Below are 23,712 nucleotides of genomic sequence, written 5' to 3'. Positions count from 1 at the left end.
GGCAAAAACTAGTCATTAAATATTTTTTATTTTACATGGGTTTTAATAGTTTATTGTTAATTTTTGTCTTTAAATCAAGTTTCATTGTAGTTTGATGTGCTCACATCTGTCACTATATGTACAGGCAGAGTGTTTGTGCATCATTAACCTGTAACTTAATGTTGTTGCACCTTGTAAATAGCAGAAAAACTCTCCACTTGACTTCAGACCAGGTTTTTCGTGATCTTATGTTGCACTCACCTGTCTCGCCTGACCGCACCTCAGGTTAAGACCAACTCACCCTTTGGTGCACAAATGAGCACAATTATATATCCTTCTTAAATGCTGGGCATAAAAATGACACTCATGTCAGTTGTGCACCAGTGATGACACTTGACCTGCACTGTGCACCGGGTGAAAGATGGCGCCCTCTGAGTATAATTTAAAGCTAAAATCTGCTCTCTAACCTCAGTGGTTATGAGACATAGTAGCATGTGGTCGAGGCCGTGCCGCCCTACGTATGGGCTGATTATGCAGCTGTGACAGAACGTGAGCGGCGTGGCAGGTTCACAAACACTTTAATTCCAATGTAGTTCATGTAGTTTCCAAGATGATGGAAATTATTTAAAGGGTTTTATTTGAAATTTTTCATGGAGTTTTCCCATTTGGGTTTTAATTAATAGCAGATTTGAAAATGAAAACAACCCATGTTTAAAATATTGATCAACTTACTAAAAGGCTCATATTGTTCAGAAATCACTGTTTATCTTTTCATATTTTCATATGTTTGACTTTTTGTTAAACATCCTCAAAGTCCACAGAAACACTTGTGCTGTAGACTTAAATTAGGCCTGACATACCTCAGTTTAGGCTTCTGTGACATATGTAAGAGAAATACCCCTGTACTTGCAAAACATTTAAATTTTACCTCAGATTATTAACCCCGCCCGTGCACGCGCACACACACACACACACGCTTCAGTATCACGAACAGTCACACTGATATTTATCATATGATCATAAAGCTTCATTGGAATCATTGCGCTGCATATTTGCTAATATGTTTTGTTTTTTCTTCAAGGCGCGACGAATGCACGCCGGCAGCCGTTACTTCGGACACCCGTGGAAAAAGGGCGACGTGGTTGGTTGCATGATCAACATGGAGGACAAATCCATGACCTTCACCCTGAACGGAGAGCTGCTGATCACCAACAAGGGCTCTGAACTTTGCTTCACTGATTTTGAGGCGGATGATGGTGAGCGTGCCGTGATCCACCGACCTTAGTGCTCCTTCATTTGTTGTGTTTCCCCCAAAGTGTCTCCAGAGGTCAGAGTGCACATTGTTTGGCAGCTAATGTGATGCAAAGTAAAGTGCCAAAATAACAATGCTGCAGTTTAATAAAGTCCACTAAGCCTCACCCTGGAAATGAAACGTGTCAGGACGAGGCGGGACGAGAAGGTCACACAGAGGTGACTCTTGTAGAATGAACACAATTTAGTTTAACAGCCTCATTTCACTCCAGAAGGCTCTGAGATAAAGGCTTCATTCATACTGCCAGGAAAAACCTGATTCATGTGCACAAAATCTGTTTCCGCACTGCAGGTCTGAACACTCAGAAGTCGTGTGAAATCCGCTTTTTCAAAACCCTCTTTGAGTCTGACTGGAACATGGTTTGAAATGTGATTCAAATGACATTTTTGCAGATCAGCTTTGTGTATTTGCACGGCTGCTGCTTTGTCTGCATCATTTGTCTTTGTTCCACACGCATGGTTTTTTCCTAATGGTGACCCGACAGCACACCTTGTGTGGTTTTATAATATATACACTTAAAACTATTAAATATATAAATGCATATAAACGCAAAAGCCACCAAGAGGATCTGTTTCCTGCAAACATACAAATATCCCCAACTGTCCTCCAGGTTTCATCCCAGTGTGCTCTCTGGGCATGTCCCAGATCGGACGCATGAACCTGGGGAAGGACGCCAGCACCTTTAAGTACTACACCATGTGCGGCCTCCAGGAGGGATTTGAACCTTTCGCCGTCAACATGAACCGAAACATCACCATGTGGTTCAGCAAGCGCCTGCCTACATTTGTCAACACCCCCAAAGACCATCCAGATATTGAGGTAAGAGGCTAATGCTAATGCTAACACAGCACATGCACCCCTTCACCCAAACACGACTGTGATTGGAGAATGATGTCTGTTTATACATGAAAACACACCCGTCATAATCGGAGTCTTATCGGCAGGCTTAGTGTGCTCAAGCATCTGAACCAGTCAGTTTCTGGGTGTTTTTCACTGCACCTGCAAGTGCTGCACCTCTGAGTAAACAGCAGGAGCATGGCTGGACGTAGGTAGATGTCACGATTTTAAGCTTAATTTGGTTTAATTCCCAATTAGAAAATTTCAGTGTGCAAACATCAAAAACACAACAGTAAAAGTGAAAATTCAAACATCATTAGAACTGGGTCCAACAGACTCTGCAGTGCTGAATTATAACTATGGTTCATGGTACCAGTGTGGAGAACCCAAGGCTTTGACTCCAGAGGTGCAGAAACTTTATTTTATGCTCCAGAACAGAACCATTTACAGTAGTGTTCAGAATAATAGTAGTGCTATGTGACTACAAAGATTAATCCAGGTTTTGAGTATATTTCTTATTGTTACATGGGAAACAAGGTACCAGTAGATTCAGTAGATTCTCACAAATCCAACAAGACCAAGCATTCATGATATGCACACTCTTAAGGCTATGAAATTGGGCTGTTAGTAAAAGAAAGTAGAAAAGGGGGTGTTCACAATAATAGTAGTGTGACATTCAGTCAGTGAGTTTGTCAATTGTGTGGAACAAACAGGTGTGAATCAGGTGTCCCCTATTTAAGGATGAAGCCAGCACCTGTTGAACATGCTTTTCTCTTTGAAAGCCTGAGGAAAATGGGACGTTCAAGACATTGTTCAGAAGAACAGCGTAGTTTGATTAAAAAGTTGATTGGAGCGGGGAAAACTTATACGCAGGTGCAAAAAAGTATAGGCTGTTCATCTACAATGATCTCCAGTGCTTTGAGATCATCAACTGGCCTAAAGAGGAATGGAGGAATATTTTGTGGACTGATGAGAGTAAAATTGTTCTTTTTTTACCATGCCGTCAGACACTTTTTTTGTTTCTTAACTACTGATTTGCTCCAAGTCATAAGACTTTAATTCAACTCTTGACCATTTTGTTGTCAGCTTGTTAGATAAATGAGGGAATAACGCACTGGAAGTGTAACGGCTCAGGCGCAGGTTTTGGTGTCACCTGATTTGAATGTAACTGCCCTCCAACTAACCCTGACAGAAATTCTTTATTTGCTTTAAACTCTTCTATGCATGTACAGCTTTGTAAAGGTCCATGTCCATCTATCGGTTTTGCCCGTTGACTTGCTCTTGTCGGGTTCTTGCGACCTCTCAGGTGACGAGGATTGACGGAACAGTCGACAGCCCTCCCTGCCTCAAAGTTACCCACAAAACGTTTGGCACCCAGAACAGCAACAACGACATGGTTTACTGCAGGCTGAGCATGCCTGTGGAGTTCTACTCTGCAGACACGTTACTGGATGAGTCGCAGAAACTCAGGTCAGACATCAGCGCTGCACGCCACCGCAACACTTCTGTCGCTCTGTAAACCTGATCGTACGTTTTTCTCTCCGCAGCCAACCTCCCAAAGAAGACGGAACTGTCGCCTACGGAAGCATCACGACTGTAAGTCAACACCGTTTTAAAAAAGTTCTGCAAACGTTCTGTGTGTGTGTTGAGCAGGAATAATGTGCAAGTGTGTGTTTTTGCAGTATTACCACTCGGTGAGAGTGTTTGCTGGCCAGGACCCTGCCTCGGTCTGGGTGGGCTGGGTCACCCCCGACTATCACTACTACAGCAAAAACTTCAGCCTCAGCAAGACGCAAAGTGTCACCGTTACTTTAGGAGATGAGCGAGGCCGAGTCCACGAGAGGCGAGTGCCATGTGCTCTTCTTATCATTCAAAGTACCGATCATCAAATATCATGTGATTCTAAAAATGGAATTTGTGGATTTTGTAGATTTTCCATTTTAAGACATGTTCTGTCAGTCATTCATTCATTCATTTTTTTCACGCTTATCTGGGTCTCAGTGGCATCAGACTAAGCAGCTGAGGCCACACTTGCCCATCCTTAACCAAGGAGTCCAAGACTTCCTGTAGGATCCTGAGATGTTCTCAAGACAGCTAGGAGATGTAATCCCTCCAGCATGTCCTGGGTCTTTCCCAGGGCCTCCTCCCATTGGATGTACCTGGAGGACCTCCTTAAGGAGATAATCAGAGGTATCATTCCTCAGCTGCTCCTTTTAGTGAATACTCCAAGGAGGAACCTAATTTCTGCCTCTTCTATTCATGACTTGTTTTTTTCTTTGGGTCACTACCCAAAGCTCATGGCCATAGGTGAGGATAGGTTTGTAAGTCAAGAGGCTCACCTTCTGGCTCAGCTCTTGCTTCACCACCATGGTCTAGTACAGCGTCTCTAGGACCTCACACAGCACCATTTGATTTATCAGTCTCACTTTCCATCTTGTGATCAAGACCGCGAGACACTCGATCTCCTCCACTTGGAGCAGTAACTCTCTGCTGACCCAGAGGGGATACAGCGTGTTGCATTCCTCTGATATAGGAGGATGTATCTTTTCATTGTGGTCAAGAACCTGGTCCAGGAACTCCTGCAGTCAGATCAGGAACAGGTATCAGTCATTACCCAACGCCAGCTATCAAAAGTTTGGGAAGATTTATAGGAATCATCCTGCTGTCTGGTTGTCCATGAGTCTTCATCTCCTACTAAACCAGTTGGTGGTTTTCGGTGAGACTTCACACAGTGGTAGGACACCATACAATGATGAATATGAAGAAAAATGATCCCGAGCCAACATTTTCAAGGAGAGATAATTAGACTTATGTTGTAGTTTTCCGTCAATTACATGTATAAATGTAACCTACGTTGTGTCCCTCAGTGGGCTTAAACTAAAGTCGCCGGTTTGGGAAGTAGGCCTCCCAACCACAACGGTGAAACCTCAGGCTTCTAGTGCGTGTCGCTCAAATGTCTTTTTAGCATCAAGGGATGAGATTTAGTCACTGCACAGCACCACCTGCTGGCCACCGTAATATAAATGGAGCTTGAGCTCAAGTTCTGCTGCACAGCTACGTAACGTGAAGTAAAAAGATTTCAACACTTGTCTCAAACAACCCAGAATGAACTGTTGTTAATTAGCTACAGTATCAACCATCACTGATTTTGTTTTTTTCTGTCTCATTATCAACAGTTATTTCACTTTGTCAATTTTTTCTGGAGCAGATTATCTCATATGAAGAAGATGTAATTTTTTTAAAAACGTGAATTATGGTGGTATTCTTTTCTTTTCCTCTGTTCATCAAGTCCACAAGGGGTGATAAGTCTTGGCAATTCAAAACACAGTGAACTACAGATCTGGCAAGATGTGTGAACGAGTTTGGACAAACGGCTGACTTAGGCCACATCGTGCAAAACAAATTAATACAAATTCACTTGTGTCGTAAGTATGACACTTACTTGACCAGGTTTGGGCAAACCAGCCAGAGCGGAAAAATGTACACGGCAGGTTGGAGGGAAAAAAACTGCTCTGTAACACAGTTAGTTTGTAAGTGAAATAAATCTATAGAATCATATTGTTTGTTTTTATGGTTGTCGCAAGTCACCAAACATGAAGAAATCCACTGTCACAGTAATCCTGTGCGAGTCCAATCACCTGAATTTCCAAAGACTTGAAATGGACGAATAATCTCTGTTTATCCATTTTCTCTTCGTTGTTTAATATTCGTGAATGTAAAGTGGAGAAAACAGCATCTGATTACTGTTTACTGTTTAACACAATGAATATGAAAGAGGCTCTGCAGAGTCACAAGTCAACACTGATCAGTAACTGGGATGTATAAGATAAACTTTATGTCTTCAGGGAGCCATCTGCTGCTGTACCACCCTACGCTGGCCGCCATACCACTCACTACCACTGTTGGCCTTTTCCCATCATGCATTGTGCTCTCTAGTCCATCATAATGACACCAAACCCCTGTAGTTCAATTCTAAGTGGATTTATTGCTCTTAATTTCTTGGACTTAGTGAAGATACGTATATGTGTGTCTGGTGTGAGAGCTTCTGTTTTAGTTATCTTTGGTGCGCGTTGGTGTTAATTTGTGGATTTCAGCTCCTTCTTGGTTGTAACCCAAACTTGTGTTGATGCAGTGTCCAGAGGAGTAACTGTTACCTGGTGTGTGGAGCCGACGCCATGGGGCCGTCTTCTACTGGCCGCTCCAACTCTGACCTGGAGATCGGCTGTCTCATTGACCTGGCCACTGGCCTCGTCTTGTTCACTGCCAACGGCAAGGAGCTGCCAACCTCGTATCAGGTGGGTAAGAGAACGGTAGGAGGGTGTAGAATGGGAAGCTGCAAAGAAAGTCTGTGTGTAAAGTTTTGGACCCAACCTGTCATAGAGCTTTGGAAGACCTACCGCAACCCAGCATCCATAGATGAATTAATAAAGACAAAGAGAGAACTGACATGAATGGGACTGGAAGGTAAATGGACCCAAGTATAAATCCACCTAAGAATAATTTGACCCAATAAGAACCAAATTGTGGTCAACCAGCATAATCCTGAAAGAGGGAAACAGGACCGATACCAGCCAGAAACCTGATGGACAAAGAAAAAATATTACATTATATACACATTTTGGAAAGACTTTATTTTTCTGAATTCCCACAAAAACAATTTTCTCTGATGTTGACTTTGACAAGAGGCCTGACTCGACCTCTTACAACAAGATCCACCTCGTGTTTGGTGGTGTAATCGAGCTTTTTCCCTTTCAAAATGAAATAATGTTTCAGAGAAGATGGAATAAAACAAAACCAGAAAACTGAACTAGTTTTGTTACTGAGTTTCCTCAATTCTTGTTTTGGTGACACATATAAGTTGATGAAATTTCTCTGTGGGTCATTTTGAACACAGATTTGTATATTCTTGACTTTTAATTTTCTTTGTTTTCAGTATGGAGGACCTTTTTGTTACTCAATAAATACATGAAAAATTATATTAATCAGTCATTTTGTTGGTTTTCCTGATACTCATTTTGTCATAGAGTGAATCCTGTCTATGGTCTCTGAGCCTTATAGGTTGATTACTACCCCCCAGGGTGGTAGTAACCAATGATATGGCATTTTGGTGACTTATCGACAGGGCATTGCTAAAAGTATAATTACTATCCCAAGGCGGTAGCTATTGCCAGGTAGGGGTCAATAAAGAATTACACATTAGAATTCCAAAAACGTATATTTTGTTTGTGATATGAATTATCAATTGAGCTAATAGGATTAATAAATGGGGTAGTTTTTGACCGTGTTGAATGCTTGGACTCCGAAGTAACATCACACAAGGTCAACATCCCATGAATTCTGTGACATATGACATAAGTGATAGCTAAGCATAACAGATCCTATTAACTACGACAGCGGTTGGTGAAACTCTGTTGTACTCACATTAATGGTAAATGTCCACTAGGTGGACATAGTGCTCCATTTCAAGAACCGTGGGGCTGCAGTGAGGCACAGATGATGACCAATCTGTTGCTTATATTAGTAGATGGGCAGAAATGTGGGTGCTATGTTTTGCCACCCTAGGTGGTAGAGACACACCAACTTCAAGGGAGCGCACCTGTAATTAAACCCTAATCTTCAGGTTGATGGTTTAACTCCTATACCGTAGAGCTTCCTGGCCTCATTTTCTCATAATACACATTAGTTTCTGACAGTTATGATTATTAAATCTCATACAGAATTAAAATATGTGGAACATCGGGCTTAGTTTGTTGGTTATAATGCTGTCTTCATTGACATTTTTCCCTTAAAACTGACAAAACTCATGTTTTCACTTTTTCTTCTTGACTGCCTGCCTTTTTTCCCCCACATTTGTTTTTAACGGTACGCGGCAGCATAGCTTCATTTGAGAAAATGAGAAGTTCTAAGTGCTTTTCTAATCATAAATCTTTAGGTCCTTGTGTCGACGGTGCACACTTCAAAGATTTATCTTTCCAGAGTGGAGCGCAAATAAAATCTTGCCGCAGTGAATTAGACCTGCAGAACGGCAGATAGGAAGCTGGATTGAATTTTAATGGCGAGATGCGACAATAAGAGACAGCTGCTTGGCGATTTCTCATCCTACCTCACTGAGCTCATGTTTTTAAAGTATCAACATTCAACGCCTGACTAGATGTGAAAATGATGCTTTTGGAATCAATTCCAAAAGCATCATTTTCGTGTCTATTTATTTCGTTTGGTGTTTGGTGAACAGGAGGCATCCCATTAAATGTGAGCATAGTTTTTAATTGTGCGGATGACGCAGACATTTGGTTGTTTTCAGGTGGAGCCAAACGCGAAGTTGTTCCCGGCCGTGTTTGTCCGTCCCACCAGTGCAAACCTCTTCCAGTTCGAGTTTGTCAAGATCAAGGTTTGTCTCCTCCCATTTTATCCACATCACCATGTCATTGTCATTTTTTTGTAAACAACCTAATAAATAGAAGGTGCTGAATAGAAATAACTTCACTGCACAACATTTACTCAATTTATGACAGCATCACATACAGTTCGCATGCAAAAGTTAATCAACAGTAAAATCACTGTTGTGACGATTATGTTTTTGCCAGCATTTGGTTGGTTGTTGGATGGCTCAAAAGGTTTTCAGATGACTCCACAAAGCATGGATCAGAGGTTGACCGTGATTTCTGGAAAGTATTCACAGCACTTCACTTTTTCCATATTTTGTGATGTTACAGCCTTTTTCCAAAATGGAGTAAATTTTCTCCCTTAAAATTCTACTCACAACACCCCATAATGACAACATGAAAAAAGTTTGTATTTTTTTTATTTTTATAAATTTATTAAAAATAATAAAACTAAGAAATCACATGTATTCACACGCTTTGCTCGATACTTTGTTGATGTACAAATACAAATGATCTTCTTATGGCCTCAGACAGTGGACTCATCTCTGTGCTTGTTCTGTTAGACCTCAGTGCTGCTTTTGATACTGTTGACCATAAAATTTTATTACAGAGATTAGAGCATGCCATAGGTATTAAAGGCACTGCGCTGCAGTGGTTTGAATCATATTTATCTAATAGATTACAATTTGTTCATGTAAATGGGGAATCTTCTTCACAGACTAAGGTTAATTATGGAGTTCCACAAGGTTCTGTGCTAGGACCAATTTTATTCACTTTATACATGCTTCCCTTAGGCAGTATTATTAGACGGCATTGCTTAAATTTTCATTGTTACGCAGATGATACCCAGCTTTATCTATCCATGAAGCCAGAGGATACACACCAATTAGCTAAACTGCAGGATTGTCTTACAGACATAAAGACATGGATGACCTCTAATTTCCTGCTTTTAAACTCAGATAAAACTGAAGTTATTGTACTTGGCCCCACAAATCTTAGAAACATGGTGTCTAACCAGATCCTTACTCTGGATGGCATTACCCTGACTTCTAGTAATACTGTGAGAAATCTTGGAGTCATTTTTGATCAGGATATGTCATTCAGTGCGCATATTAAACAAATATGTAGGACTGCTTTTTTGCATTTACGCAATATCTCTAAAATGAGTAAGGTCTTGTCTCAGAGTGATGCTGAAAAACTAATTCATGCATTTATTTCCTCTAGCCTGGACTATTGTAATTCATTATTATCAGGTTGTCCTAAAAGTTCCCTGAAAAGCCTTCAGTTAATTCAAAATGCTGCAGCTAGAGTACTGACAGGGACTAGAAGGAGAGAGCATATCTCACCCATATTGGCCTCTCTTCATTGGCTTCCTGTTAATTCTAGAATAGAATTTAAAATTCTTCTTCTTACTTATAAGGTTTTGAATAATCAGGTCCCATCTTATCTTAGGGACCTCATAGTACCATATCACCCCAATAGAGCGCTTCGCTCTCAGACTGCAGGCTTACTTGTAGTTCCTAGGGTTTGTAAGAGTAGAATGGGAGGCAGAGCCTTCAGCTTTCAGGCTCCTCTCCTGTGGAACCAGCTCCCAATTCAGATCAGGGAGACAGACACCCTCTCTACTTTTAAGATTAGGCTTAAAACTTTCCTTTTTGCTAAAGCTTATAGTTAAGGCTGGATCAGGTGACCCTGAACCATCCCTTAGTTATGCTGCTATAGACTTAGACTGCTGGGGGGTTCCCATGATGCACTGAGTGTTTCTTTCTCTTTTGCTCTGTATGCACCACTCTGCATTTAATCATTAGTGATTGATCTCTGCTCCCCTCCACAGCATGTCTTTTTCCTGGTTCTCTCCCTCAGCCCCAACCAGTCCCAGCAGAAGACTGCCCCTCCCTGAGCCTGGTTCTGCTGGAGGTTTCTTCCTGTTAAAAGGGAGTTTTTCCTTCCCACTGTCGCCAAGTGCTTGCTCACAGGGGGTCGTTTTGACCGTTGGGGTTTTTCCGTAATTATTGTATGGCCTTGCCTTACAATATAAAGCGCCTTGGGGCAACTGTTTGTTGTGATTTGGCGCTATATAAATAAAATTGATTGAAAATTGCTTGCTTGATTGATTGATTGATGCACCTTTGGTAGCAGTTACGGCCTACGTTTAGACGGGCGGCCAGCTCCAGGAAGATGATGGAGGCCACTTTGCTCATTGGGACCCTCAAAAAAGCAGAAATGTTTCTGTACCCTTCCCCAGATTTGTGCCTCCAGACAATCCTGTCTCAGAGGTCTACACACAGTTCCTTTGACTCCATGCTTGGTTTGTGCTCTGACTGTCAACTAACTCTGGGACCTTATATGTAGACAGGTGTGTGTCTTTCCAAATCATGTCCAATCAACTGAATTTGCCCCAAGGAGACTCCAGTTAAGCTGTGGAAACATCTCAAGGATGATCAGTGGAAACAGGAGGCACCTGAGCTCAATTTTGAGTTTCATGGCAAAGGCTGTAAATACTTATGTACATGTAATTTCACTTTTTTTTTTTTAATACATTTGCAAACATCTCAAAAAACCTTTTTCACATTGTCATTATGGGGTATTGTGTGCAGAATTTTGAGGAAAAAAAATAGATTTCATCCATTTTGGAAAAAGGCTGTAACATAAAATGTGAAAAAACTGAAGCACTGAGAATGCTTTCTGGATGCACTTTATCTACTTACCTACAGAGATTGATTTCACTCAGGTGTCTGATTGTAATTGCCTTTCAAGTATTATTTTGCATCGTACTTACATACATTTTTGACTTATTCTCAGAAACAGTCTGAGATTTTGATGCATTTTGATGTTTAATAATCCGTCTGTAGCGGTGATCAGAATCTATGTACTCAAGCCAAGAAAGCATGGTTTAATGTTCGTGCAGACGATGTGCAAAATCTGCTGATCTTCAGTTGTTTATCTACACATGACAGACATGATCTCCTGGAATTTTGCCTCCATCTGTTTGAGTTAAATATTAAACTTTGGGGATTGTTGGATGTGTCTGAAAGTGAAGTCTTTTTATTGTCTTTGCATTCATAGGATGCCATGCCGCTGTCGTCAGCCATATTTAAGAGCGAGCACATGAACCCGGTGCCACAATGCCCGCCCCGGCTGGACATCCAGACCATTGTGGCAGTGCTGTGGAGCAGGATGCCGAACACCTTCCTGAGCATGGAGACGGCTCGGGTCAGCGAGCGGCACGGCTGGGTGGTGCAGTGTTTGGAACCGCTGCAGATGTTGGCCGTCCATATACCTGAGGAGAACAGGTCCGCGGCACAGATACCACACGCACGTGTTACGGCCCATTAACCGCTTTAGTATCTGCAGTTACCGCGGTGACGGTGAAGCCGTGCTGCAGTACGAACCCTCAGTAAATACTGTTAGTGCCACGCTGTGTGGGGATTTCACGTAAAGCTGCATCTAAGACACTCAAAGTTCAGTCAGATATCATACAAACCCAAGTCAGGAAAAGTTGGGACGATATGGAAAATGCAAATAATAATAACAAAAAACTGTCACTGCAGACAGTGTGAACTGAAGATACTATGTCATGTTTTGTGTTGTCAACTTCATTTCATTTGACAATATACATCCATTCCTGCCATTTAAGGCCTGAAACACTTTTACTGTTTAATCCTCCATAAAAGACCAGAAAATGAGGCATTTCATGTCATTTTGGGACATTCTGAATCCATTCCAACAATTAAAGATGTACTTCCAGCTAAATTTGAAATCCTGAAAGTTCTAATATCTGGGAGCCAAAAAATCAGAAGTGCTGAGAAAGTTCATAAATTTTCTATGGAAGGTGTTGCTGTAAGGATCACAAATTTGGCAAGAAAAGAAAGAAAGAAAAAACCAAGGCACAGTTCTTTTGCAAAATAATAATAATAATAATAATAATAATGAAAAGGCCTTTATTTAAATGTCTATTTTATATTCATATTTCAAGTCATTGAACTTTCTGAAGAAGCCTGTTTGTGCTGCAGTGTGTGGGTTGGTACTCTGTATGTTTTAATCATGAAATAGCCATTAAAATAAAGTGCTTTAAATATTTGTGTAAAATAAGAATGCCTTAGTTTCTTCCTTTTTCTTGATGCATGCACTCAAAAAAAAAAACACATGCTTTTGATGATAAATCAGTTGTCAGATTTGGTTACAGTTTGTCTTTTTCCTTTGTTGTCATGGTTCCAGGTGTTTGGACATCCTGGAGTTATCGGAGCATGAAGACCTGAGGACGTTCCACTACCACACACTGAAGCTCTACTGTGCGCTCTGTGCGCTGGGAAACACGCGCGTTGCTCACGCCCTCTGCAGCCACCTGGACCAATCACAGCTCCTCTACACCATCGACAACCAGTACCTGTCAGGCATGCTGAGAGATGGGTTCTACAATGTGCTCATTAGGTGTGTCTGGCACTGCTAGATGAGAATTTTTAGTTACAAGAGTAATTAATCTGTACCACTTAACTGGACGAAAGAACATTTACGATCTGGCCTCAGTGTACTGTGTCCTATACAAAGTGTATGGTGGCCATCCCAGGGTGGCAGCTGGGAGTCATTGAAAAATTACACAGAGGTCAAAACATAAAAATGCTCCAATCTTATTGAATAGTATACCACATGATTTGCCTGATCATAAAGATTACAAAAAGGTACAGGTTTGACTATCTATGACTGAATTTTATAGAGTTACAAGGTTAAAAACAAAACAATAATTGGTGTCAATTTCAGTTTGTAAAGGGGTAAAAAGTTAAAGTTGCTCCAATTTTGGGAAACAAAATGCAAATTATTTGTTGACCTTTAACATGAATAAGTGGAATAGTTTTAACCATGTTGAATGTTTGGTCTCCAAAGTGAAGGTCAAACAAGGTCGATGTCGTTCGATTCTATGACATTTCACATCAAATCAAATCATTTTATTTATATAGCGCCAAATCACAACAGTTGCCCCAAGGTGCTTTATATTGTAAGGCAAAAGCCATACAATAATCACAGAAAAACCCCAACGGTCAAAACGACCCCCTATGAGCAAGCACTTGGCGACAGTGGGAAGGAAGCAGTCTTCTGCTGGGACTGGTTGGGGCTGAGGGGAGAGAATCAGGAAAAAGACATGCTGTGGAAGACAGCAGAGATCAATCACTAATGATTAAATGCAGAGTGGTGCATACAGAGCAAAAAGAGAAAGAAACACTCAGTGCATCATGTGAACCCCCCAGCAGTCTAAGTCTATAGCAGCATAACTAAGGGATGGTTTAGGGTCACCTGATCCAGCCCTAACTATAAGCTTTAGCAAAAAGGAAAGTTTTAAGCCTAATCTTAAAAGTAGAGAGGGTGTCTGTCTCCCTAATCCGAATTGGGAGCTGGTTCCACAGGAGAGGAGCCAGAAAGCTGAAGGCTCTGCCTCCTGTTCTACTCTTAAAAACCCTAGGAACTACAAGTAAGCCTGCAGTCTGAGAGCGAAGCGCTCTATTGGGGTGATATGGTATTAAGAGGTCCCTAAGATAAGATGGGACCTGATTATTCAAAATCTTATAAGTAAGAAGAAGAATTTTAAATTCTATTCTAGAATTAACAGGAAGCCAATGAAGAGAGGCCAATATGGGTGAGATATGCTCTCTCCTTCTAGTCCCCGTCAGTACTCTAGCCGCAGCATTTTGAATTAACTGAAGGCTTTTCAGGGAACTTTTAGGACAATCTGATAATAATGAATTACTATAGTCCAGCCTAGAGGAAATAAATGCATGAATTAGTTTTTCAGCATCACTCTGAGACAAGACCTTTCTTATTTTAGAGATATTGCGCAAATGTAAAAAAGCAGTCCTACAATTTGCTTAATATGCGCATTGAAGGACATATCCTGATCAAAAAGTAGTATTACTAGAGGTCAGGGTAATGCCATCCAGAGTAAGGATCTGGTTAGACACCATGTTTCTAAGATTTATGGGGCCAAGTACAATAACTTCAGTTATATCTGAATTTAAAAGCAGGAAATTAGAGGTCATCCATGTCTTTGTCTGTAAGACATTCCTGCAGTTTAACTAATTGGTGTGTGTCCTCTGGCTTCACGGATAGATAAAGCTGGGTATCATCTGCGTAACAATGAAAATTTAAGCAATGCTTTCTAATAATACTGCCTAAGGGAAGCATGTATAAAGTGAATAAAATTGGTCTAACAGGACAAGCACAGAGATGAGTCCACTGTCTGAGGCCATAAGAAGATAATTTGTAACCTTCACTAATGCTGTTTCTGTACTATGATGAATTCTAAAACCTGACTGAAACTCTTCAAATAGACCATTCCTCTGCAGATGATCAGTTAGCTGTTTTACAACTACCCTTTCAAGAATTTTTGAGAGAAAAGGAAGGTTGGAGATTGGCCTATAATTAGCTAAGATAGCTGGGTCAAGTGATGGCTTTTTAAGTAATGGTTTAATTACTGCCACCTTAAAAACCTGTGGTACATAGCCAACTAATAAAGATAGATTGATCATATTTAAGATCGAAGCATTAATTAATGGTAGGGCTTCCTTGAGCAGCCTGGTAGGAATGGGGTCTAATAGACATGTTGATGGTTTGGAGGAAGTGACTAATGAAAATAACTCAGACAGAACAATCAGAGAGAAAGAGTCTAACCAAATACCAGCATTACTGAAAGCAGCCAAAGATAACGATATGTCTTTGGGATGGTTATGAGTAATTTTTTCTCTAATAGTTAAAATTTTATTTGCAAAGAAAGTCATGAAGTCATTACTAGTTAAAGTTAAAGGAATACTCGGCTCAATAGAGCTCTGACTCTTTGTCAGCCTGGCTACAGTGCTGAAAAGAAACCTGGGGTTGTTCTTATTTTCTTCAATTAGTGAAGTGAAGATCTTCTAAATTAGTGAGACGCCATTTCCTCTCCAACTTACGGGTTATCTGCTTTAAGCTGCGAGTTTGTGAGTTATACCACGGAGTCAGGCACTTCTGATTTAAAGCTCTCTTTTTCAGAGGAGCGACAGCATCCAAAGTTGTGCTCAGTGAGGATGTAAAACTATTGACAAGATAATCTGTCTCACTCACAGAGTTGAGGTAGCTACTCTGCACTGTGTTGGTATATGGCATTAGAGAACATAAAGAAGGAATCATATCCTTAAACCTAGTTACAGTGCTTTCCGAAAGACTTCTACTGTAATGAAACTTATTCCCCACTGCTGGGTAGTCCATTAAAGTAAATGTAAATGTTATTAAGAAATGATCAGACAGAAGACAGAAGGGGGTTTTCAGGGAATACTGTTAAGTCTTCAATTTCCATAACATTTGACATTTGACTTATGTTACCCCGTAACATGATAATTAAATATCACAGATGGTGCAAATTATAACTTTTCAAAGCCATATTAACTCAACCACTAATTTGCATCACTTTATACTAAAATTGGAGCAACTTGTAAATGACCTTTGTTGTCATTTTTACTGTTTTTGCCCTGTAACTCCATAGCATTCAGTCACTGATAGTGTAAAGTATACATTTTAGGAATCCCTATGATTAGACAAATAATAAGGTATACTTTTCAATATGATTGAGGCATTTTTTTTTAACTCCTTTGTAGTCCTTCATTGACCACTACTTGGCTGTAGTTGCCACCCTGAGATGACCACCATACCTTTTTCAAGACCCTATAGACCGGTGACCAAAATGACATGTAAAGAGTTTTGCTGCCCTGGGTGGTAGTGGTATGCCCACTTTCAAGGGTGTGGCCCTGGGCCTAAAGTTCAAAGGTAGACGTGAAGGTGGCTGGAGAAAAAGGACGACTTCAAAGAAAATATTGTGGGTGAGGAGGAAGTGAAGATGTGAGAAGAGATGATGAGAAGAAAGTAAGAAATGACCTGATTCTTACTGATCTTCCCAGCATCCACCTGGAGACGGCGAAGGAGGCTCGCCTCATGATGAACAATGAGTTCATCATCCCTGTGACTGACGAGACTCGCTCCATCAAACTCTTCCCTGATGAGTCCAAGCGCCATTCGTTGCCCGGCGTGGGACTGAGCACCTCGCTCAAACCGCGGGTCAACTTCTCCCCCGTTGGCATCCTCAGCACAAAGCGACACCAGCACCTCTACAGTCCCCAGATCCCCATCGGAATCCTGAAGGAGAAAGCCACCAGCATGCTCACTGAGGCCGTGCAGGGCGGAGGCATCCACATCCGGGATCCAGTAGGGGGCAGCGTGGAGTACCAGTTTGTTCCCATCCTCAAGTTGATCAGCACGCTGTTAATCATGGGGGTCCTCACAAGCGAGGAGGTGAGATTGATTCTCCTCCTGATTGACCCCAACGTCTTTGGGGATGCCAAGGAGGGTGAAGACGTGAAGGGGGAGGAGGTAGCTGTGGCGGGGGAGAAAGAGGAGGCGAGCAAGAATGAGGAGAAGGCTGTGGAGGCAGGAGAGGAGGAGACGAAGGAGAGCAAATCACCTGTTAAAGGTCTCCTGGAGAAGTCGCTGCCCGAGTCCGTCAAACGCCAGGTGAGCCTGATCGCGTGAACACGCCCACATTTGAGAAGGAAAAAAAAGATTGAATGAATTAAATACCTTCAGAATACCAACGCTGCCTCAGAGATTACCATCAGGTTCATTAAATACAACATTAATCTATTTACTGTATGAGCCCGAAGCCAGTTTTGACCTAAACTACATCACTTACAGTCCAACCTCGAGATATAATAAGTGATGCCAATTACTGTTTGTGCATATGATTAATAAATGGAACAGTTTTGACCTCGTTGAATGTTTGGTCTCCAAAGTCATACAAGCTGGATTCTGGACAAACACTCACCGGCCACTTCATTAGGTACAACGTCCTAGTAGGACCATGTTTTGCCTTCACAATTGCCTTAATTCTTCATGACATCGATTCGACACGGTGTTGGAAGCAGATCTCAGAGTTGTTGGTCCATATTAACATTGTAGCATCAACCAGTCTGCCCCTTGTCCTCTGACCTCTGACATCAACAAGACGTTTTCATTCACACAGCTTCTGCTCACCAGATATCTTCTCTTTTTTGGACCATTCTCCGTAAACCTGAGAGAGGGTTGTGTGTGAAAACCCCAACAGGTCAGCAGGTTCTGAAATACTTAGACCAGCCCACCTGGTACCAACAACCACGTTTACATTCATTTAAATCCCCTTTCTTCCCCATTCTGATGCTCAGTTTGAACTTGAGCAAGTCGTCTAGACGCCTAAATGCATTGAGTTGGCTGATTAGCTATTTGTGTTAACAACAATTGAACAGGTGTACCTAATAAAATGGCCAATGAGTGTGTATTACCTCCTAACACGATTACTGAACATGACACATGGTGCAAACGAACTCCATTAACTCGTCCAACAATTTCAATCCTTTGACCGAAATAACACGGATTCTCTCCGTTTTCTTCAGATGTGCGAGCTGCTGCAGTACTTCTGCGACTGCGAGCTGAAGCATCGCATCGAGTCCATCGTCTCTTTCTCCGACAACTTCGTGTCCAAGCTGCAGTACAACCAGAAGTTCCGCTACAACGAGCTGATGCAGGCGCTCAACCTGTCCGCCGCCATCACCGCCAAGAAGACCAAAGAGTTTCGCTCGCCCCCGCAAGAGCAGGTACGGGACCAGACAAAACCGCGGTAGTAAATCCGCTTAAGTTATGCTTCAGGCTGCTGGAGGAATTCTGGTGGAATGGTTATTGGGGTTGCGGAACGATTAAAAATTCTGTGACCTTGAATGGAGCGAGAAATGTGCAAAGACCAGAACACGAGGTTTTGTTGATTTCGAAGTGACATTTACTTTTGTGGTGTTCCTCAACTTGATTTTCAGCTGCTATTCCCAGAGGCTCAAATTGGCCATATTGGCCATATGTGAGGTTAAATTGGATTTGGAGCACAACGACCGTGAAGTGAGAGTCAAAGCTGGCAGTTAAAATTAGAACAAGTGCATTGATCCCAAAGGAGAAATTTACAAAATGTGTTCTGCATTTAGATCAGTGGTGTCCAAAGAGATTCCAGAAAGAGCCAAGAGGGGGCAGGAATCTCTTTGGACACCATTGATTTTGATGAAAACACAGCTATATTTAAAGATTAAAGATGGATAAATCCAATTTGTTTCCCAAAAATGATCCCTCTGGAGATCATCAAAAATCATGTTCGGCATCGATAATTATTTTCTAGGTTTTTTCCATGTTATATAATAAATAAATGCAGACCTGGGTTCGATTCCTGCTCACGCTGCATGCCTGTGTTCTTGGACAACACCCTTTGTCTGCATCGTCTCGGTCCACCCGGCTGTACATGGGTACCAGCCTTAGCTGGGGGTGTGGTCTGAGTTGGACTGGTGTCCCCATCCAGGGAGACTTGTAGGCGTTAAACCGCTTCATGCAATGGCCTCGGGAGATGAGCACAAGTAACAGTGGGCCTCAGGGTCTGTATCGGACTTACTATTTCTTCTCACAGGACATGTTCATTGGAATCTGAGAGGTCAGACTCTAGTTTTTGTCTGACATTCAGGACAATGGCGAGACTGTCACATTGGGTTTGGTTTCCTCCCATTTAGGCCGACACACGCAGTAAAGGACTTGTTTGAAATGGAAGGGCGATGGCCTGGTGTACAAGGAATATAGGGGGTGTTACGCTGCTCTCTGTGCCAGACAAGATGCTTCTAAGCCTCATTCTCAGTAAGTTTCAGAATGTCTTGTTCAGCCTCCACAATCTGGATTCACGCACCAGACCTTGGACACTCGCTACGTTCCAGTCTACAAGAGGTTCTTGGGCATTCAAGAATGTTGAGTTAGGTCAAGTGGTCTTGTTTTGGTCCGTGACAATGTTCTGCTCTTCATACAGAAAAACTTAGAGGAACTAAACAAGTCCAGTTGACCTGACTCAACCTACTTGAATGCCTAGGAACCTCTTGTAGACTGGATTATCGGGCGACCCCACAGAGCACCTGCCCAACCAAAGAAGCATTGCTGATGTTCATGCTCATGTTCAGTGATGTGGTGAGTGTCCAACATCTGGGCCGTAACTTTTCCGATGATGCTGTGGTCTTTGTGGAATCGGTGGATGTTCCAGTGGCAGCTCTTCAGATGCTGAGTGTGGAGTCTGAACGTCTGTGTTTGGGACGGTCCTAGGTTGAGACTAAGATCCACACTAAGTGTAGAAAAGCTCCTAAATTCATCCTCACTTTTTTTTTTTTTTTTTTTTTTGCTTTGTTGTCTTTGAGTGATACGACTACAAAAATGCTAACTGCAGTTAGCATTAGAGTACGCAGTCAGTCTTTGGCTTGTGGGCGGGGCTTTGCAGGCTTCAAATGTAGACATTTTTGCTGCAGTAGCTCACTGGTCTCAGTTGTGCTCTGTGATGCGTTCGGTGTTTTTCGTTATTTCCAGGCGTAACCAGACCCCATTTGTCAACCGTTTGTCTCTTGGCTTGTTTGAGCAGGAAGATGTAGATTTATTCTTCTTCCAACCCATTAAGATGAAAGTTTATGCTGAAATTGCTTGTTTTTAATTCAATTAAAGCTGTGAGATGCGACACGGCGACTGGCGTGTGGCTGTCAGCCAAACGTGCCGAGTGGAGTTGGCGTTCTCCCAGAGTGCTTTGTGTTCCTCTCATGGTTTATTTAATATGCTTTTCCTGAAAGAGACATCACATTACCCAGAAGTGGATTCTGTCTTTACTGATTAAAAAAAAAAAACATTTACACTCACTGGCCACTTGATTAGGTACACCGTGCCTGTACCCGCTGTGCAGTACAGCGCTGTTGTTCATGTGGAAACATGGGCCTATACCACAAAAATGAACTGTCCAGTGTTGGGAAAACAGGTTAGAATGTTGATCCCAACCTGAAGCCGCTGTAGATTGAGGTATATCTGGTAAAATCTTTAGAATTCTTTGACTTTTCCCAGTGTAACGCTGTAACTCAAACATAAATAAAGCTACCATTTTGTAACTCACCATATTAAAAGGGTTTATAATGAGGACAGTCTGGTTAAAATGTGGTGACTGTTGATGCACCTAATTAATAGAAAAAAACAACTTTGATTTGCTTATGGAATATCCCATGGACCTGCCAACCACCTGCTGCATGTTCAGTGGCTGCTGAAGGGATGATGGAAATTAGGAGCAGTTGTGGGTGTCGGTGAAAAAGACCATTTCCACACAAAATGTAATAAATCAGACGGTTAAACCTTTACTTTGTTTGCTTCACAGTGGATACTTTCTAAAGCTCAAGTAATACGGTGACAGATGCACACAACCCTGCAGAAAGGATTTTGGATTAATGCAGCGTATACTGGCAAGAAAGAGAAAACTAGAAAGGAACCCATGTAAGGGCCCTTCTTGTATTTTGAGATTGATCAGACAGACATGAACTGATGAAGCTGGTTTTGCTTTTCTTTAGTCGTGTTTGAGTCACTGAGTGGGACTTTGTCTTTCTTCATTTCCCTGATAACTCAAACATGGCTGGATGGAACCCCTTCAAACTTGGTGGGTCTATTACTAGGATAGATATCTAGAGGTGGTTAGATTTTAGAGTAGTTAGGACAAAGGTCATGGTTTGCAGTTTCTTTTTATATCTCAGCAACCAGGAAGCCTCGATGGATGATCTAAAGCATATATTGATCAGCAGAATATGTGATTGATGTAGTCATACATAGTGGAAAAACACCATTTTAGGCAGATGTGTATTTACTTGTACTTTTATATTGTGGTGTGTAGTGTGTGCAGATGTCTTTCATTCATCGGTGCTTTTGTCATCCTTCTTTGAGTCACATGATGCATTCTTCTTCTCTTTATATCCTCTTACTGCTTCCAGCTCTTTTAATCTGATTGCTCTGTTTCCTGTAGATCAACATCCTGTTAAATTTCACGGCAGGGGACGACTGTCCCTGTCCCAAGGACATCCAGGAGGAACTCGATAGCTTCCACGAGGAGCTACGACTACACTGTGGTAGAGTCCTACTTCTTCCTCTGTAGATATCATAGTTACATTTGCAGTAATTAGTTCTGTAAATGGGTTTAGGCTCTGTGAAGATATTTCAGTGATTTACTCTTTAGTTGGGAGAAAAAAGAAAATACAGCAAGCTTCTGACTGAAACATGTTCCTGCAGGAATCCCAGTGGAGGAGGAAGAGAAAGAGCAGGACACATCGATAAAAGGGCGTCTTCTTGCTCTACTCTACAAGATTAAAGGTCCACCCCAGAAGACTGAGGAGGAACCAACAGAGAAGCAACAGGCAGCTCCTAGTAAGTCCGACAAGGAGCTCCACATCTTAGAGGTTTCTTAAAGTCACAAATAACAGGATGGCTTTAAAAAAAATAACAAAAACAAACAAAAGAAACACTTTTTTAAAAATTCTTTTATTATCTTAAACGAGAGTTACGAATGTAACTACGGTTCTATGAATTCCGGATGACCGCCAGAGGGCGGTGCTTTAGCACCTGGATAACTACATGTGCGCAGCACAGAGGTCGAGAATATATACCAACAAAGTCACACCACTGAATGTGACCTGGGTGACGTCACTGGTTGTCTTTATATGCCAGACACACCCAGTGCTCGCTTCTTTTCAGAATTAACTCGCAAGACTCTGAGTGACAAGCAACTCTGGCGGTCATCCGGAATTCATAGAACCGTAGTTACATTCGTAACTCTCGTTCTGTTTCATTCTTCCTGACCGCCAGAGGGCGGTGCTTTAGCACCTGGATGACTTAATACCAATAAGGTCACGAAGAGTCACACTCACCTCGCATCAGCAGTGGGGAGTGGAGGCAGACAACACCACTGAATTCACCGCAGGAGGAGCGGCCACATTCAGTCTGTAATAGCGGGCGAAGGTACAGGACGCAGCCCACATAGCAGCAGCACAAATATCACTCAAAGGGACACCTCTCAGTGCAGCCCAGGAGGTGGACACCCCTCTGGTGGAATGGCACATAACCTTAGGAGGCTGAAGACCTCTGGACCTGTATACTTGTAAAATGGCATCCACGACCCAATGCGAGAGTCGCTGCTTTGAGACAGCACAGCCTCTTTTGTGATCACCGTAACACACAAATAGGGCATCCGTTTTCCGGATCCCGGCAGTCGCACTAATGTACTGCTTCAACATTCAGATAGGACACAGGGAACCTGAAACAGATAATCCTGGATCAGAATGCGGGACATACACAGCCAAAGAAACTGGCTGGTTAACATGAAAAGTTGAAATTCTCTTCGGTAAAAAGGACGGATTAGGCCACAGCGTAACCCCAGATCTGTCAGAATTCCATCGCGAACAGTCCCCAGTGACTGATAAGGCATGGAGCTCTCCCACCCGCTTAGCCAAAGACAGTGCAAGTAGAAAGGCAGTCTTCACTGACACCCATTTAAGATCAGCACTTTCAACTGGTTCGAAAGGGGATAAGCTTAAACCCTCCAGGACTAGAGGAAGGTCCCATAAAGGTACACGTGCAAGCCTTGGAGGCCGCAAACGTAGAGCACCTTTCAAAAAACAACACACTAAGAGGTGTGAACCCACTGACCGGACATCAACGTAGACGTGCCGGGCAGAGATTGCAGCAACATAAACCTTCAAGGTAGCGACAGAAAGTCCTTTCTCCAGCAGTTCTTGTAAATATTTGAGGAGAATAGGCACAGGGCAATGCTCCGGGTCTAACTTTTGTTTCTCACACCACCGTGCAAACAGCTTCCATCTGTTGTCATACAAAGCCCTGGTAGAAACAGCATGTGAATTAAGGATAGTCTGAACAACAGCCTGGTCACAAGAACTTAACAAGGAGTCTGGCCCCTCAACGGCCACACATACAGTTGAAGGCGTTCTGGGTGAGGGTTCCAAATCCTCCCCTGTAGCTGTGACAACAAAGCCTTCCTCTCCGGGAGAGCCCAAGGTTCTCACTCGAGGAGTTTGTAAATCATGGGAAACCAAATCCTCCCAGGCCAGAATGGAGCAACCAGCAGCACCCTGTGGCTGCTCTGATCTATCCTGTGCAGTGTCTACATCAGCAGCGGGAGAGGAGGGAAGGCATAAAGGAGGCAATCCGGCCACGGGTGAGCCAATGCATCCTGCCCCAGCGGGCTGTCTGGTTCCAAGAGGGAGTACCATCGTGGGCAATGTGTCGAGGTGCTTGAAGCGAAAAGGTCCACTTCCACTGCACCATACTTCTGCCAGA

General features: G+C 42.4%; 1 protein-coding gene across 1 annotated transcript in view; it reads left to right on the top strand.

Moving 5' to 3' along the window:
* The window catches only part of LOC117502832 (ryanodine receptor 3-like), a 175,561-nt gene that overhangs the window by 41,304 nt on the left and 110,545 nt on the right, over window positions 1-23,712 (top strand). Inside the window, 13 exon segments of the mRNA XM_034161947.1 lie at window positions 1,061-1,235; window positions 1,902-2,110; window positions 3,435-3,598; window positions 3,676-3,724; window positions 3,811-3,971; window positions 6,261-6,423; window positions 8,430-8,516; window positions 11,578-11,804; window positions 12,730-12,942; window positions 16,428-17,037; window positions 17,952-18,152; window positions 21,389-21,491; window positions 21,652-21,786. Of these exon segments, the coding sequence (XP_034017838.1) occupies window positions 1,061-1,235; window positions 1,902-2,110; window positions 3,435-3,598; window positions 3,676-3,724; window positions 3,811-3,971; window positions 6,261-6,423; window positions 8,430-8,516; window positions 11,578-11,804; window positions 12,730-12,942; window positions 16,428-17,037; window positions 17,952-18,152; window positions 21,389-21,491; window positions 21,652-21,786 (2,497 nt within the window).

The sequence above is a fragment of the Thalassophryne amazonica genome, chromosome 21 (genome assembly GCF_902500255.1).
Source record: "Thalassophryne amazonica chromosome 21, fThaAma1.1, whole genome shotgun sequence".
Lineage (NCBI taxonomy): Eukaryota > Metazoa > Chordata > Actinopteri > Batrachoidiformes > Batrachoididae > Thalassophryne > Thalassophryne amazonica.
The sequence above is the reverse complement of the archived record's forward strand: the minus strand, read 5'-3'. Positions and strand labels throughout refer to the sequence as shown.